This window comes from Ranitomeya variabilis, chromosome 4 (genome assembly GCF_051348905.1).
Source record: "Ranitomeya variabilis isolate aRanVar5 chromosome 4, aRanVar5.hap1, whole genome shotgun sequence".
Lineage (NCBI taxonomy): Eukaryota > Metazoa > Chordata > Amphibia > Anura > Dendrobatidae > Ranitomeya > Ranitomeya variabilis.
The window spans coordinates 398437272-398456176 of record NC_135235.1 but is presented as its reverse complement, the minus strand read 5'-3'; the positions used below and the strand labels follow the sequence as shown (position 1 = coordinate 398456176).

General features: G+C 45.0%; 2 protein-coding genes across 2 annotated transcripts in view; one reads left to right on the top strand and one right to left on the bottom strand.

Annotated features, from left to right (window-relative positions):
- Positions 1–9376: 9376 nt before the first annotated feature.
- The window catches only part of LOC143768959 (bone marrow proteoglycan-like), a 97495-nt gene continuing 87966 nt past the window's right edge, over positions 9377–18905 (bottom strand). The window contains exons 4-5 of the mRNA XM_077257564.1: positions 9888–9993; positions 9377–9619 (exon numbers count right to left, since the gene is read on the bottom strand). Of these exons, the coding sequence (XP_077113679.1) occupies positions 9549–9619; positions 9888–9993 (177 nt within the window). The 3' untranslated portion in view covers positions 9377–9548. The remainder of the gene's footprint in view (positions 9620–9887; positions 9994–18905) is intronic.
- Positions 14311–16868, top strand: LOC143768958 (uncharacterized). The gene is made up of 2 exons (XM_077257563.1): positions 14311–14978; positions 15090–16868. The coding sequence occupies exons 1-2, from the start codon at positions 14884–14886 to the stop codon at positions 16105–16107; spliced, it is 1113 nt and encodes a 370-aa protein (XP_077113678.1). The 5' UTR covers positions 14311–14883; the 3' UTR covers positions 16108–16868.

Below are 18905 nucleotides of genomic sequence, written 5' to 3'. Positions count from 1 at the left end.
AGAAGCCCCACACCGACTGACGGTGTGGAGGGAGAATATCAGCCCCCTAGAGCTTCCAGCGAGTCAAAAATCAAATGTAAAGCAAGCTGGACAAAAACACTGAATAATGCAAACAATCCAAATTGTACAAAACAGACTTAGCTTTTCTTGCATGAGGCAGACTGAAAGGAATCCGGAGGAGACCAAATAGGTCTGGATACAACGATGCCAGGCAAGAGACTGAGTCCAGAGGAGGCTCAAATAGGAAACACCCGCTGCTTAACGACACAGCTGGAGCTCAGGCCTGCAACAAGACATACCTAACACAATACCGTTAGTGACCACCAGAGGGAGCCCAGAAACACAGTTCACAACACGCGAAGCCGGTTGCCGGAACACCGAGGAAGTATTGGGCTCCAAGCATTACTTCAAACAGCGGCAGGACAGTTAATTATAGGTTGGCTGTCTCACCTAATTCACCTAGTAGTCTTAGGCAGAATGAAGACCGCGCTCACGGGATATATTTAAAATGGTTTATTTAGCCTACGCGTTTCAAGAGCGTTCCTGCTCTCTTCCTCAGGGCATGTAATACATAACACAATATGGAGTATATTTATAGAAAAGAAAGGAAGGGGAGGGGCGACCATGCCCCTATATTATAGTACTTGAACAGGTTAAAAACATATATATATGGTAATACAAAGGCAATACACATTAATATCAATAACCTAAAACGAAAATTTATTAAAAAAAAAAAACAAACAAACAGAAACATGAAAAAATGAAAAAAATTATTAAAATGAATAAAAAATAAACTGGGAGCTGAGTATAAAAAGGCAGGGATCTCAGGTAGCACAACAAGTATTCGAACCGGGGACCCTTGTATGGTAATTCTATTATTTAAGCTCCTCAAGTCATTGTGCCACCGGTTCCTGATAGGTTCCTCAGTTCAAGATTTTGTTAGGTTAGAGGATATCTGCTATTACATTTAGCCCTTCAGGTTCAAGGGAATTCAAGGTATATATCCAAAAAATTTATTTCCTATTAAGTGACTGTGTACGATTAGAAACATGTGCAGGAACGTGATCAATGGGGTGAACACGAAATAATAAAGGATTACAATTATGTGCGATATTGAAATGTCACATAATTGTAATCCTTTATTATTTCGTGTTTACCCCATTGATCACGTTCCTGCACATGTTTCTAATCGTACACAGTCACTTAATAGGAAAGAAATTTTTTGGATATATACCTTGAATTCCCTTGAACCTGAAGGGCTAAAAGTAATAGCAGATATCCTCTAACCTAACAAAATCTTGAACTGAAGAACCTATCAGGAACCGGTGGCACAATGACTTGAGGAGCTTAAATAATAGAATTACCATACAAGGGTCCCCGGTTCGAATACTTGTTGTGCTACCTGAGATCCCTGCCTTTTTATACTCAGCTCCCAGTTTATTTTTTATTCATTTTAATAATTTTTTTCATTTTTTCATGTTTCTGTTTGTTTGTTTTTTTTTTTAATAAATTTTCGTTTTAGGTTATTGATATTAATGTGTATTGCCTTTGTATTACCATATATATATGTTTTTAACCTGTTCAAGTACTATAATATAGGGGCATGGTCGCCCCTCCCCTTCCTTTCTTTTCTATAAATATACTCCATATTGTGTTATGTATTACATGCCCTGAGGAAGAGAGCAGGAACGCTCTTGAAACGCGTAGGCTAAATAAACCATTTTAAATATATCCCGTGAGCGCGGTCTTCATTCTGCCTAAGACTACTACTCCCAACATCCTCCTGGATTTCTGTGGAGACCTGCTGCTACGGTTACACCCGCATGGGAGTTGTGACCCATTTTCACAACTGCAATAGGTGAGCATATTCCCTACCAAGTCTGTATTTATTTATATACAGTGTGACACATTGGGGGCGCCTTGTGTTTTTTTCTTTTCACCTAATTCACCTAAGCAGACAACGGAGGCAATTGTGGGAGAGGGGCGTCTCTAGGGTCCCTATAAAATAACTCCAGGCCTACCCCGTCATACGGGTGCATCCTAGCCATATCATCTGGGGGACGGAGAGAGAAAGAACATCAGACACAGACACAACAGTTGTGAGGACTATCCCGTGGTGCTTAGCAGGGAAGTACTACAACACACAGGCGCTAGCAGATAGGCACTGATTTCCACCTGCAAAGGGAACTCTGGATGTGCCTTCGGACCGGCCGGTCTCAGCCAGCCCTGTTAGCAGTGCTCTGGATTGCAGATCCCGAAGCCTTCAGTAAAGAGGTAAAGAGACTGCAACCCTGTGTCCTCATTATTCATCGCGCCTTGCACCACGCACCATCATCACCCCCTTCATTGGACGCCCCTTAGCAGGGTTACGGACCGGGTCTAGCCACCGTGACAATCCCAAAACCGAGACAGAGAGGCCCGGTAACGAATACCCCACGGCCCTGCGTCTGGGGGTGTTCCAACTGTATGTATGTAGTATGTATATAGTATGTTGTATGTATGAATGTAGTATGTTTGTAGTATATAGTATGTTGTATGTAGTATGTATGTTGTATGTATGTAGTATGTTGTATGTAGTATGTAGTATGTATGTTTGTGTTTTTTTTTTTTTTACATTCAACACATTAGCTGGATGATGGGACTACTACTGTCCCATCATTGGCTAATGTGTCAATCACTGTCATTGTAGCAGGCATAGCCCAATGGGACTTGTAGTCCCATCGGACGATGCCAGCACACACACACAAAGACCCCAGAAAGGCCCGTACAGACCCCCGACAGGCCCGCACAGACCCCCGGCAGCCCGCACAGACCCCCGGCAGGCCTGCACAGACCCCCGGCAGCCCACACAGACCCCCGGCAGGCCTGCACAGACCCCCGGCAGGCCCGCACAGACCCCCAGCAGGCCCACACAGACCCCCGGCAGCTCGCACAGACCCCCATTAGGCCCGCACAGACCCCTGGCAGGCCCGCACAGACCTACAAGGAAAGAAAGGGATTATTTTCATTCTGATATTTGTGTCCCATTGACTTGCATTGGTTTCCGGTATCGGAATCGGCGATATCCGATATTTTTTGGGTATCGGTCCGATCCAATCCGATCCGATATTTCCCGATATCGGAAGGTATCGCTCAACACTAGTTGTCAGTTATAAATATTAACTGTTTTCAGAAACATTAAACAAGAACATTTCTAACACTTTCTGCAATTTCCACTGCGATGCTGGAAGAGTAACTACATTTTTCATAAATTAATAGCAAAGAAAAGGAAATTTGTCAAAACTTGTTAGAAAAAAAAGACTTTTCTGCACTTTGCAGTTACTTGTTTCCATCCCAGCCAACCATGTACACTGAACACTCACTTTAAATATCTATTACAATCAATATTTGCATAAACAGATAGGTTGACAGCAGCCCATAGGAGATTATGGCGAGGGGAGAAGGAGGGAGGAAGTGCTAGAGGAAGACAGAGGCAGAGAGAAATGCAGAGACGGTGCTGTTTTCTATTTCACACCATTGCTGGATTCACAGCTACACTGCTCATTACTGGATTATAATTTCCAGCCTTACTGCTATTCAAAAGGTGTGCTACAGAGGATAGAAGTGTAGTGTCTCCTTTTTCTCTGGGCTGTGTATGGGAGATATTAGAGCAGCTAATTATATAAAGATATCCTTACCTTAAAATATAAATGAAGATCATGAATTTCATGGGATAATCAGTTCACCTTATTGAGATGTGCAATAACAAGCACGACTCACTTCAGTATCTTTTAGTAATGTAATTTATGATTAACTGCTGCCGCTGCCTTTTGGTATCTGAACTGTATATGTGAAATTCGCTTTTGATCATAGGAGCTAATGTTCCTCCGTTCCTTTAGCAAAATCTGACAAATCGATTCCCAGAAGGGTAAAGCTGCTAGTCATATTTTGACTACAAATCAGATAAGTAGGAACTTTATCTGAAAGCCATATACTAAGTATTAGATTATTTCCTCCAGCAGTGTTCTTCTACTGCCCCTCTAACAGATTTTATTTTTAACCCCATATATTCCCACAAGGCATATGTAAGGCCCCAATATCGTATCTCTAATACGCTACAGTAAGGCCATCCACTATGTCTTGAAGATAGATGTGGCATTTGGGATATCTCCACATAAGATGAATGAAGTCTTCTGATTTCTGAGAACATTTTGGATGTTTATCTTTCTGTTTTCTACTTTTATGTACCCCAAAATAGCTAAAGTTTGCTTGACATAGGTCCTGAATCCTGATTCATTAAGATTGGTGTTTCGTATGTGACTGGAGTGCTGGAAAAATTGAATGAAAACGCATATTCTAAACAAACCCTTGGCCCATGATGTACGCACTTTGTGGATGTGATTGGCCCATTTTTTTAAACCTCCTGAACCTGACTATAATGTGATGTGTGGCGGCGCCTTTTGTCAGGAGTGTCTGCATCACAGAGTCAGAGACCAAGTGTCAGCACACATCATCTGCACTCACTGTCCTTTATAAAAGCTCTTTGCTAAATATTAATAACTAGATGCTGGCCCAATTCTATTGCATCGGGTATTCTAGAATATGTATGTAGTTTATTTATGAAGCTTTCAGAATAATGCAATGAATACACAGGATTCGGCCAGCCGGGTGCGACCAATTAGCGAAGCGTGGTTCAAATTCCGCACCAATTCGCGGCCGGACTGCGTCTGTCGCTAATTGTTTGCGGCCGGCTGGGCATGACCAATCAGTGAAGCCAGGGCCTGCTCCAGGTTTTTGTGGGCCCCGGGCGAAAGAGTCTCAGTGGGCCCCCCTCTTTAACATATACCACGATTCATGATGCACAGATACAACAGAGAAATATAGCACAGCCACGTAGCATATATCACAGCCCCCGTAGCATATAGTGGTGAGCCCCCACGCGTAAGGGCAATGGGGTACTTGGTACCGGGTCTATCTCTCTCGGTTCGGGGGATGTCACCGTGGCCCGACCCGGTCCGTGGCCCTTCTGAGGGGCGTCTAATTAAAGGTGTAGTGTTGTTGTTGTAGAAGTTTGTACGGTGTTTGTGACGCCACCTGTGATATTCGGTCAGGATGACCGATGCTGCTTAGGGGTCCGCTGGGATGATGGAATCGCAGCTAGATCGTATACCTTCCCACAGGTGAAGTATGTCCCCAGGGCTTCCCAGTAAGGTAGATGGTGATGGTGTAGGTCACAGTAAATAACGAGGACACAAGGTTGCAGTCTCTTTACCTTTCACTGTAGACTTCAGCGTCCACAGTCCAGAGCACTGTTCACAGGGCTGGCTGAATCCGGCCGGTCCGAAGGCACATCCAGAGTTCCCTTTGCAGGTGGAAATCAGTAGCCTTCCTACTAGCGCCTGTGTGTTGTAGTACTTCCCTGCTGAGCACCACGGGATAGTCCTCACAACTGTCGTGTATGTTTCTGATATTCTCTCTCCGTCCCCCAGATGGTATGGATAGGATGACCCGTATGACGGGGTAGGCCTGGAGCTATTTTATAGGGACCCTAGTGATGCCCCTCTCCCACAATTTGCCTCCGTTGTCTTCATTAGGTTTAAAGGTTGGGCAGCCAACTTGGAATTAACTGTCCTGCCGTAGTTCAAAGTAATGCGTAGAGCCAATTACTCCCTCGGTGTTCCGGCCACTTGCTACGCGCCTCAGAAGGAGGCCGCCGATCTAGGGGCAGACCCTCCTCCTAGTGTTATCTCCTTGTGCTGTGATCTCGTTTCTCACTCTCCACAATATACTTCACTTCTTGTCCTTTCTTAGGATGCTGCCGCAATGTAGTGCAGGCGCAGCTCCGTAACGTTCTAACTCTCGCTCTGTCTCTGTCAGGATCCCACCCCTGACAGGGACCTCAGTCTGCAGCTCAGATGTTCCTCCTTTCTCCCCCGTCTGCCTGACAGGTCTTCCCTGGGTCAAACCCAGTAGCGTTCTGCCTGACTTCCCATCCAACCCACCAGTTTTACCCATGTGTGAGGAGTGGCCTAGTAAATAGCACCTTTGCTCCCCCTGGTGGACTGGAGTGTGAAGTGTAGTGTGTGACTGTGATACCTGGTCAGGTGAACTCCTTTAGTGCCATCAGACGTAACATCACTCCCCCTGGTGGAAGAGCGACACTACTGCAACGACCAGGACTCTGGGGCGCTGCAATAGCATAGCCACGTAGCATATAACACAGGCCACGCAGTATATAACACAGCCCACGTAGCATATAGCACAGCCCACGTGTCATATAGCACAGTCTCGTAGCATATAACACAGCCCACGTACTATATAACACAGCCACATAGGCAGCATCAATAGTAAAAAGTTGGTCACACAGGGTTAATAGCAGCGTTAACGGACTGCGTTACACCGCATTATGCCACCGTGTAACGCAGTCAGTTTAACGGACTGCTAAAACGCTATGGGGCACTGACTGGAGGGGAGTAGGGAGGGGGTACTGACTGGAGGGAAGTAGGGAGGGGCGACTGTGCCCGTCGCTGCTTGATCGCGGTCGGCTGGCCGCGACCAATCAGCAACGCTTGATTTCCGTGACAGACAAACAGACGGAAGTGACCCTTAGACGATTATATAGATAGATGGAAGCTCTGGTTAATGCTAATAGAGCTATTCATTCCATATCATACTTATGAATAGGTGATAAACTATGCAAGACGTCCATCTTTACTGATAATTTATTACTATATGTTACATCCAGTACAATATCCCTTTTGGTTATGCTAGCAGAGTTCCAGCGTTTTTCCTTTTTCTCTAATTTTAAAGTAAACCTATAAAAATCAAAGATGCTTAATGTAAATATTCCGGAGCATAGGCTTTACATCTCAGATCTTCATTCCCCTTTAAGTGAAAAAGAGAATATCCCACCAGATACAGCCCAGATATACTCTCTCAACTTTCAACCTTTGGTTCGGAATAGCGAAAAGAATTTACTGGATTTGACCACATTATCAGTTTCTAGGTTTGATGACATTAATAATCTGAAGATGGACACCTTAGCTTATAACCTCCCCAAATCATTTTTTCATAAACTAAAATCCCTATCCTGAAAATTTATCTGGGGCATATCAAGACCTAGACTGTCCCATTCAATCCCAACATGGTCCAAATCATATTGGCGGTTCAGGTGTACTTGACGTTTTGATGTTTTGTAAATCCTTAGCTGTATTGTAAACATTATTCAAGACCCTTCTAGCAAGATATAGACTGAAGTTGAGGAATCCATCAACCCTACTTCTCCTATTATCCACCTCTGATCTTGACATGTGGTACGGTCTAGGGTATCTCTTCCATCTCCTTGTTCCACACCATACTATCCATCTGGGACTCGTCAATGACTAAATATTGTTTATCTTCAATTCCAGGATCCCGTGTTCCCTTTTTAGCTAAATCCACATGACTCTACTAATTTCAGTTCCTGGGATCCCTAGATGCCCCAGTCTAATAGACCAGACTCGTTACACAATTACCTCAAGCTTGAGACCTATTGAGAGCCTTATTTCTCATACATATGGACAAGCCTGGATGAGTTTGACCCCCTCTCTGGAGGTTTGGATGAGACCCCTAATTGAATTTGAACGTTTATGTAATGGCCACGAAGTCACCCTATCTAGGTGCTATAAAACCCCTGACCGAATCCATCACGTTTTTGGAAACATCGGACAAATGTTAGAGGTGTGAGGATACCATGATTCATATTTGGTGGTCTTTTCCTTGAATTACCAAGTTATGGGGAGCCATATTTCATGCTCTATTGTTCTTCTTTCTATCACATGCCTGGAGCAGATTTGCTCTCTATATTCCCAAATTCAATTTAATCTATTAAAAAAAGCTTATTTGGAATATTATTAATGGCGACCAGTAAAATCATCCCTAGGAGCTGGAGGTCTCTTACAGCACCCACCAGACTAAAATTTGTTGAAGATACTAATTTCTTAATCTGTATGGAGTAATTGATGGTTTTAGACAGTTGGTTCATCTCAAAAGTCAGTCAAGATAACCGATGAAGATAAATTATGGCTGCCATTCTTGTTCATGGTGTCTTCAAACCAAGAAAAATTGTCTTTAATGTCGGCCATTTATGTTATACTAGATGGTGGCCCGATTCTAACGCATCGGGTATTCTAGAATATGCATGTCCACGTAGTATATTGCACAGCCCACGTAGTATATTGCCCAGCCACGTAGTATATTGGCCAGACACGTAGTATATTGCCCAGCCACGTAGTATATTGGCCAGACACGAAGTATATTGCCCAGCGACATAGTATATTGCCCAGCCACGTAGCATATTGCCCAGCCACGTAGTATATTGCCCAGCGACGTAGTATATTGCCCAGTGACGTAGTATATTGCCCAGTGACATAGTATACAGCACAGAGCCACATAGTATATTGCACAGCGACGTAGTATATTGCCCAGCCACATAGTATATTGCCCAGTGACGTAGTATATTGCCCAGGGAAGTAGTATACAGCACAGAGCCACGTAGTATATTGCCCAGCCACGTAGTATATTGCCCAGTGATGTACTATATTGCCCAGTGACGTAGTATACAGCACAGAGCCATGTATTATATTGCCCAGCTACGTAGTATATTGCCCAGCCACGTATGTCACAGGTTAAAAAATAAAAAAATAAACATATACTCACCTTCTGATCCGAGGGCCCCTTGTAGTTCTAACATACTCACCATACTTGTAGTTCTGTCGCCTGTGTGCGGTACAGGCGGCAGCTTCCGGTCCCAGGGTGTGATGACGTCGCGGTCACATGACCGTGACGTCACGGCAGGTCCTTCTCGCGCAGGTGCGCAGGGCCTGTGATGACGTCGCGGTTACATGACCGTGACGTCACGGCAGGTCCTTCTCCCATACGATCCTTGATACCGGAACCTGCCGCTTGCACGGAGCGGTTACCGGAGGGTCGCGAGGAGCGGGAAAGGTGAGTATATAATGATTTTTTATCTTTTTTCATTATTTTTAACATTAGATCCTTTTACTATTGATGCTGCATAGGCAGCGTCAATAGTAAAAACTTGGTCACACAGGGTTAATAGCGGCGGTAACGGAGTGAGTTACCCACGGCATAACGTGGTCCGTTACCGCTGGCATTAACCCTGTGTGAGCGGTGAGTATGGAGCAGGCACTGACTGCAGGGGAGTAGGGAGGGACTAATCGGACAGTGGCCGTCGCTGATTGGTCGCGGCAGCCATGACAGGCAGCTGGCGAGACCAATCAGCGAATGAATATCTGTGACAGAAAGAAGAACAGAAAGAAGGACAGACAGAAAGACGGAAGTGACCCTTAGACAATTATATAGTAGACAATAATAAAGAAAATCACAGGACATCAAATTGCACCAAAATGTATTCTACTTTTATTAGAAGCTACGTAGCAAAAGAGGAGGAAGCACATATGGAATAATTGGGGAAAACTCGGGACTTTTGTGTCCCAAGACTCTGCGACTAATCCAACACCTAAGCATGGTAAACCATTTTTCAGCACATATTCAGATGCTTCCGAAGATTACTTAAGTTTTCCAATAGCACAGACAAATGGCAATTCGGTTTCGCAGTTTAGAGAGTACCACTTGCCAGCTGAAAGATAAAAAAAAATTAGATGAAAGTGATTGTCTCATCTTGTTAAAGGGATTGTCTAGGTTTTTCCATGAAAGTCTGCATTCCCCAAATTAAGAGAAATTAGCCTCCCTGTACATCATCTAACATTGCATTCAATATCTAATGTAGTCAAAGCACAGTGACCGAGTAGAACTTCCCATACTCAAAACAGAAAGGTATAGAATAACCATAGAGAAATAAATCTAATGATAAAGTATGGTCACAGTAATTTTTTTACTGTACTTACAGTTTATATTCATGGCCACACACCATTGTCCGCTGGATTTGCGTTGGTTATCGTCGAAGTTGGTATAACTCAATATGGTTTCATCAATATTCTGGTATGCGTCATACTAGAAACAAAGTGATGTTATTACTTCCAAATGCTTCCAATGTATCTGGGAGTTAGAGACTCATTCACAATCATCTGGGCCCAGGGGGTCAGGGGCTTCTTACCAGATAGAATGAAACTTTCTTATTTCCTAATCAGTTTTGAAATTAATGGAAGCTGAAGGAATCTAAAAGTGCAGCGCCCCAGAGTCCTGGTTGTTGCAGTAATGTTATTCTCCTCTAGGGGGGAGTGATGTTACCTCTGAAGACAATAAAGGAGATCTCTTTGTCAGGTAACAATGCATGCAACATGTTCACACTCCAGACCAGAAGAGGGAGCTCTAAGCCTGTTTTAGGTGAGCTTCCCTATAAAACATCCTGATCTGGAGGGAAAAGGAGTTCAGAGTTCAGTTCCTGTCAGGAAGACAGAGGGAGAGGAAGGAGTCCTGGAGCCTGAAGCGCTGCAGCTCCTGGAAGAAGACACTAAAGTGAACATATTGCAGAGAGTGTGCAGGAAAGCAGAGCACAGGAGAGGAATATCAGAGGGAGATCAGCCAGGAGCAAGCTGCTTCCCTCTGAGGCGCAGAATCCGATAGCCAGCATACCGAGGGAGTAAGGATCTCTACGCTTTACTTCAGAGACTGGCAGGACAGATAATTCCACGTTACCTGCCCGACCTATACCCAGGAGGCACGGTGGCAACTTGTGGGGGCTGGGGCGTGATAGAGTCCCTGTAAAAAGCCTCAGGCCACCAGTTATATGGGTTTGTCCTATCCATACCATCAGGGGGACAGAGAGAAAGAGAAATAACATCTAGAACACCAACATCAGTTGTGAGGAACTTACTGAGAAGCTCAGCAGGGAGGTACTACAGCACCCAGGCGCTAGAGGAAGGCTACTGATTTCCACCTGGATAAGGGGACTCTGGATTTGCCTTCACACCGGCCAGACTCTGCCTACCCTGTGGTCGGTACCCTGGACTGTAGATGCTGAAGCCTTCAGTAAAGGTAAAGAGACTGCAACCTTGTGTCCTCGTTCTTCCCTGCGCCCCACACCATTCACCATCTACACTCTGGGAAGCCCTGGGGATATACTTCACCTGTGGGAAGGTATACCATCTAGCTGCCATTACATCACCCCAGCAGACTCCTAAGCAGCGTTGGTCACCCTGACAGAATACCACAGGTGGCATCACGAATATTATAACTTTAAAGACCTTTCCCCCATTTACAACGGACGTCCCTAGGGCCACAGACCGGGTCAGTCACCATGACATCCCCACCGAGAACCAAAGGACCTGGTACCGAGTACCCCATAGCCCTACTGGGGGCGCTCCACATACATATTACCCATCTCTAAGTGGTGACTGCAGGCAGGTAAGACTATAAAACTCTGTATAAATAAAATGGAACCACAGGCCCCACAGAGAAATATGATATGCTTCCACTGTGGGCGCCATAATGATGTAAGCGATGCCATACTGCCAAAGCCCAAAGCTGCAAGTCTACCTCTAAGCCTTAAAGTCTAAGGCTACTTTCACACTAGCGTTAACTGCATTACGTTTCAAAACGTCTTTTTTCTGAAAAAACGCATCCAGCAAAACTTTTTGCTGGATGCGTTTTTTTCCCATAGACTTGTATTGGCGACGTATGGCGACGGATTGGCATACGTCGTGTACGTTTTACGACGGATGTGTCGAAATTTGGCGACACGTCGTCTCAAAAAAACGTAGATTGTAACGTTTTTTGTCTCCGCCTAAAAAACGTGTCGCGACGCATCCTGCGGCATACGTCGTTGGCTGCAATGGAAGCCTATGAGCGACGGATGCGTCGGGACGCGTCGTACGACGCAATACAGCGCTGCAATACGTTTTTTTTACACTGAGCATGCTCAGAAGAAGTATTTTGTTGCCAATTGGTCAGACACCCCCAAATCTATATAAACCTGGCCTGGGCCTTCAACCCCACATATGCCAGCAAGATCCAGAGAGAAGACTGCCAGCAAGAGCCAGAGAGAAGACTGCCAGCAAGAGCCCAGCCAGCAACAGGACCCCAGCCAGCCACAAGACCCCAGCCAGCCACAGGAGCCAGCCACCATAGAGCCAGCCACAGGAGACAGACACAGGACCCCAGCCAGCCACAAGACCCGAGCCAGCCACAGGACTCCAGCCACAGGAGCCAGCCACCATAGAGCCAGTGTGAGTATTGCAATTTTTGTGTGCATCTGTGTGCCTGTGCATTTGTGTGTGTATATGAGGTACTGACTACAGCAAGAGCTTAAAACCTGAAGAGAACCTGAGGCCTGCCATCGTCCTGCACCAGCCAGTGCCATGCTAGAGTCCAGATGCAGCCTGATTCCAGCCACTGTGAAGACCTGCTGCTTCAGCCAAAGGATTGTCAGCCTTTTGTATGTGTGTGTGTGTGTATGCATCTTCTGATTGGGTTCACCTTTCTGCCTTTGTTGTACATATGTGTATTTGCATAAAGCTATGTGCGTGCATGTGTATGTGTGTATTTTTGTACGGCTGTGTGCTTTTGTATCATGTGCCTGCACCATATTATGCCTTTGCCAATTTTATGCCTGTTCATGTGGGAGGGTATGTGTCCATGTGCAGGATTGCATCAGGATGTGGTCAGGATTTTCCATCAGTATTTGTACGCCAAAACCAGGAGTGGGTGATAAAATCAAAAGTGTGCCTGTTTTCCTATTATACTTTACCTAATTTTTACACTCCTGGTTTTGGCTTACAAATACTGATGGGAAATCCTGACCAAATTCTGATGCAATCCGGAATGTGGAAACATACCATGCATGTTTTTTTGTGTACGTCTTGTTGATTGCATGTGCATTTGTCCATGCTGTAATTGGTTATTTGCCTTTTTCTGATGTATTGACTGTATAGTGGTCTGTGCAGCATGTGGTTTAAATGTGTTTTTTTTTTTTTTTTTTTTTTTTTTAAATCTGATGTGTTTTTTAAAAAAGTCTAGCGGTCTGCAGCTTGTGGTTTGAATGTGTGAGTGTGGGGTTTTTCTATTTAATAAAAGTGTTGATTTTATTTTAATTACTGTTATAACCATTAGCAGTTGAAGTACTTGTATTTAAAATAAAGAGCATGTCAGCTCCTAATTGTGATTTTTAAAAAAAGATAGAAAAAAAAATAAATAATAAAATGTTTATTAAAAAATTGTCCGTAGTATTATTTCATAAAGGTAAATTTAAAACTGGTGTATGTACCAATGGTTACACATGCAATACAGGGTTGGTTGAGGGCTCATTTTTTAAATAAAGGTTAACCTGTAAAGTTTTTTTTTTTTTTTTTGAGAGGAGGAGGAGGGGGGGGGGGGATGTTATTTTTTTAAAATAAAATGTGTCAAATATATTTTTTCATAGTGTTAACATTTTAAAATTTTATTTTTTGGGACATGGAAATGAATGGTATAACGTGCAACTTTTTGGGGGTTTTTGTTGTTCACCTGTATGAACATTTCTGACATCATTTCAGTAGGGTGTTTATCATTGAACATTACCTAGTTCAGGGGGTGGTCTAACTATAGATCCATTATACATATTAACAGATAAACCAGGACCGCAGCCACTGACCAGCCCACCAGGACCACAGCCGCTGCCCACCAGGACCACAGCTAAGTGTTTAGAAGTAAGTTTTGAAGACCCACAATCTGCTACTTCAATGTGTCGAGCAGATTGCAAGTGTCTCTTTAACTTACAGAAACACCAGGACCACAGCCGCTGCCCACCAGGACCGCAGCCGCTGCCCACCAGGACCGCAGCCGCTGCCCACCAGGACCACAGCTAAGTGTTTAGAAGTAAGTTTTGAAGACCCACAATCTGCTACTTCAATGTGTCGAGCAGATTGCAAGTGTCTCTTTAACTTACAGAAACACCAGGACCACAGCCGCTGCCCACCAGAACCACAGCCGCTGCCCACCAGGACCACAGCCGCTGCCCACCAGGACCACAGCCGCTGCCCACCAGGACCACAAAACAATGTCCTCTTCTGACAGCCCTCCTCCACAGCAACAGCGTGTATCGGTAAGTTAACGCAAAAAATGGGTGTATTTTTTTGGGGTTTTTTAAAATTACATTTTGATGTCTAACCACATGCATAAATTATGTTTCAACAGGAAGCTGAATCAGATGAGGAGCTGTCAGAAGGGGGCGAGACGGGTGGAGAGATGCTAGTGGAGGAGGAACCAAGTGTAAGTAGTGGTGAAACAGTTGTTTCGCACATCACACTGCACCATACACAAAACAGATTTTCATACATAACTAAACACAGAAAATATATGCCTACATTACTGAGAATTTGTTTCCTTTATTTCAGGCTGCTGCTGCTGCTGCTCCTGCTGCTGCCGCTGAAGGTTCTCCCAGACAATCCCAGAGTCGGCGGACTCGTCGCCGTGGTCGGCCATCAGTGAGTTTTTTTTTTGTTTTTTTTTTGGGAGGGGGATTCTATTGGTACTTAGTGTTTCAGTGTACTAATTTGTTTGTTTTTCTTCTTCCTTTTTTTTGGCACAGGCTTCACAGCGTGCTCCCGCAGTAGATGACGATGAAGACGATGACATCGACATTGATGATCTAATTGAGGAGGTTCGCGAGCGGGAGCCGCTGTGGAACATGGCTGACCGCAGGCATGCTGATACTGGTGTCACCCGTCGGCTCTGGGACGAAGTGTGTCGCAACCTGTTTCCAAGGCGGGAGAGCCTTCATCCTCAGCAGCAGAGCAAACTAGGTAAGTATTCACTTTCCAGTGATTTTTTGAGCTGACTGTAATGTATTGCATTTACCGATTTTTTTTTTTGTTTTTTCTTTTGATTCTTGTCTTCACAGTTGGAAAGATTAGGAAGCGGTGACGGTCACTGAGGGATCGCTTTAAGAGGGAATTCAACGATGAGATGAAGGCCCCGAGTGGCTCTGCAGGAAGGAAGAGGAGCAAATATAAATATGGCCAGGCCCTCTCCTTCCTGAGGCGAACCATGCTAAGCAGAGTGTAAGTATTCTACAGCCCACTAATAACCATGTTAACCTGTCTACTTAGTTTGCTTTCAGTCAGGGCTTTTTCATTCCAATGTATTAATTTCTTTTGTTTTGTCTTTCACAGCACCTTCTCCAGCCACCGGGCGCCTGCATCTTCCTCTGCGCCCTCTGGAGCGATCCCTCCTGAGTCCGCCACTGAGGGCCACGTCGGTAGGCCCCACACCTCTGTCCCCTCCTCTGACCCCTCTGTCCCCTCCTCTGACCCCTCTGTCCCCTCCACTTCATCCGCCCCAAGCAGTGGAGCATTATTGCAGGCTTCATTGCTCGCATCTGATGCTGAACAGTTAGCGTTCCCTTTACCCCACCCCTCTGATCCTGCCACCTCGACACCACCATTAGGTTCGTGGCGGCAGCGACAGAGGGGTCAGGAAAGGAGCTATGCTCCTGAGTTCTTACACCTGAATGCATCCTTCCAAGGCTCTTTCAAAATTTTGGGAGAGCAAGTGACTGCTGGTTTCAACATGGTGCAGTCACGCATCAGTGAAACAAGCCGTGAAACCAGCAGTCGCTTGGATAGGCTGCATTCAGCTGTAAGTCCCGATCCGGCCAATCTTTTTTTCCAATCCATGCTCATGAGCATGGAGAAGCTTTCTTTTGAGCAACAGATGCGGGTAATGAATACCTGCCATAATGCTGCACTGCAGGCCATTAATGAATCGACCCACACACCTCCCCACACCTCCACTCCAATTCCACCCCAGGCCCCATTTCCACACCATACCCCCCATTACCAAACCCAGCCCCAATACCCACACCAGCACCATTACCAAACCCAGCTCCAATCCCCACACCAGCACCATTACCAAACCCCACGCCAGTCCCACTACCCTACCCAGTCACAATACCCGACCCAGTCCCCACAACAATCCCGGCCCCCAGACCAAATTACTTCCCCAATGTTTTCCTTACTCAACTTTTCTCTTCCCCCTACCCCAACACCACCCCCCTCTGGTCAGCCTCTTGGTTTAACCCCCCCTTCCACTGCACCCCAAACAAGTAGGGTTTCCCCACCTATCGACGTGGTCCAACCTTCCTGCCCCTCCTCCTCTCATATCTCCACCCAACACTTTGAAAATTTGTAAAGTGTTATTAATGTAAATAATATTATAAAAAATGTTCAAATTTTTCAAAAAAAAAGTTGGAAAATAAAAATATAATTTTTTTGCAAAACAAAAAAAAAAAAAAGAGATAAAATAAATTTCTGATTACAATTCTACTCTTTGTGTGTGTGTGTGGATTTAATAAGGTAATATAATAAAAAAAGGTTTAATAAAAACAAACACCAGACATGTAAAAGGTATAACATAATGGTTTTACTAGCAAGAAAACCACGCTTTTGGGCCTTTTTTTGGGGGGGGCTGAAACACTTTTTTTTACATAAACAAAACACATGGGAAACAGGTTACACATGGGAAACAGGTTACACAATCATGTCTTGCCACGGGATCCGCCCGACAGGTGAGACAAAATAATCGGCAAACTGGTCCCTCATCCTTGTAACTGAACTTGTAGAGCGAACCGAGATGCTGCGGTAGTCCCACAAGGTGGTCTCCAACTCTTCATCATCCAAAGAAACGGGCTCCTTTGACAGGACAAAGTTGTGGCGCACCACACAGGCTTTAACTACCTCATCTATAGTTGTGGTTTTCAGTTTGATAGCCGTCAGCAGAACTCGCCACTTCGCCGTCAATATGCCAAAGGAACACTCCACTACTCTTCGTGCTCTAGTAAGCCGGTAATTAAAGACCCGCTTGGTATGGTTTAAGTTCCGGCTACTGTACGGTTTCAGTAGGTGCGGCGACAGTTGAAAGGCTTCATCACCTACAAAAACATATTCCAGGGCTGGGTCATTTGTTCCTGGCAGTGGTCTGGCTGACGGTAAATCGTAGCTCTCTCCATAAAGGCAACGACCCATCGGAGAGTTTTTAAGAACTTGCGAATCGTTGGACCGTCCATATGCTCCGATGTCCACGGCAAGGAACCTGCAGTTGGCGTCTGCAATAGCCATAAGGACGATGGAGAAATACTTCTTATAATTATAATACTCCGATCCTGTTCCTGCCGGTTTCGCAATCCTTATATGTTTCCCGTCAACTGCACCTACACAATTAGGGAAATTGCAAATTTGCAGAAACTCTTCAGCACTTCGCAACCAGATTTCCATGGATGGTTGGGGGATATACTCTGGTTGCAAAGTGGTCCAAACAGCCCGACGTGTCCTTCACTATTCCAGAGATAGTTGAAATGCCCAGCCTGAACTGATAATGGAGCGAAGTCATAGATTCACCCGTAGCTAGGAAACTTTAAAAAAAAAAAAAAAAAAAGTTAGAAAAAATTGCACAGACCAACAAGTTTTAATATGGCACTGTTATTTTTTTTTAAAGGACGGGACACCTAATAAAACCAGCATGAAACCGGTGTAAAAAAACAGTGGAATGTCCGCAAAGAAAACCCAAATTACATGCTGCAGAAAATAGTGCGCAATATGGCAGCGCAGTATTGTCTGCAGCGTGTAATATAACATCCAATATCAGCAATGAGAGAAAAAAAGCAGTTGCAAGTCATCAAACCCAAAAAACAAAAAAAATGCAGAAAATGCAACGCAATATTTCAGCGCAGTATTTTCTGCAGTCTGTTATCTAACATTCAATATCAGCAATGACATTTAAATAAAGCAGTGGAATGTCCGCCAAGAAAACCAAAACTACATGCTGCAGAAAATAGTGCGCAATATGGCAGCGCAGTATTGTCTGCAGCGTGTAATATAACATCCAATATCAGCAATGAAATAAAAAAAAGAGGCTTACCGCAGGGTCACCATCAGCCGCTTGTATCCTGTCTTCGGATGACATCCTCCAGTTTTGCAAGCAAAAAATCGAAATGTTCAATCCTCATCCGCACGTAGTTGTGGAATTTGTGTGGATTGTGCCGCAACTCCAGGTACAGAGTGGACTGGACACCCCGGGTCATCCGTAGTTGATTAATCGGATGAATCCACAGTCGTCTCCGTCTCCGTTGCTGCAGAAGCATCCTACGCCTTTCCGCTGCCGCCTCCTTCTCCCGCACTATGATATCCAGGCGATTTGTCTCAAAGATAACGTCGGTAACCAAACTAGCAATCCTCACAAGAACACCTTCCATCGCTGCCACAAAACTAAAACCCACAAAGATGGGCTGTAAATACAGTACTATATAGTTTTTCAAATTTTCCAGTAGCCAATCAAATTTTGGGAGCCTCCCCTTTTAAAAACGGATCCGTCGGAAAAACGGATACAACGGATGGTAAAACGTATGCAACGTATGCAACGCATCCAGTATTTTCGACGGAAACGTTTAGCGGATTTGCGACGGATCCGTCGAAATGCTGGATGCGTGGCATACGTTTGTCACCGTTTTTCACTTTTTTGACGCATCCGTTTTTTCGGCAAAAAAACGGATTTGCGACGTAATGCAGTTAACGCTAGTGTGAAACTAGCCTAAGTGTATCCTGCTTTTCATGGGCAGGTGCAAAACAGTTGAGTCGCCCGCCAGGGCCATGGGGTACTCGGTATCGGGTCCGGTACTCAACCCCATAATCCCATATGATGTACTATCCAGTCGAGGTGACCTGGGACTTAACTCCCAGGGAAGGGATAGTACGTCATAGGCGATCGGTCATGCTCACGGGGGGATCGCGGCCGATCACCGCCGGGTGTCAGCTGATTATTACAGTTGACATCTGACACTATGTGCCAGGAGCGGTCACAGACCGCTCCTGGCACATTAACCCATGGAACACTGCGATCAAACATGATCGTAGCGTTCCGGCGGCATAGGGAAGCATCGTTCAGGGAGGGGTCTCCCTGCGTGCTTCCCTGAGAACCTCGGAACAACGCAATGT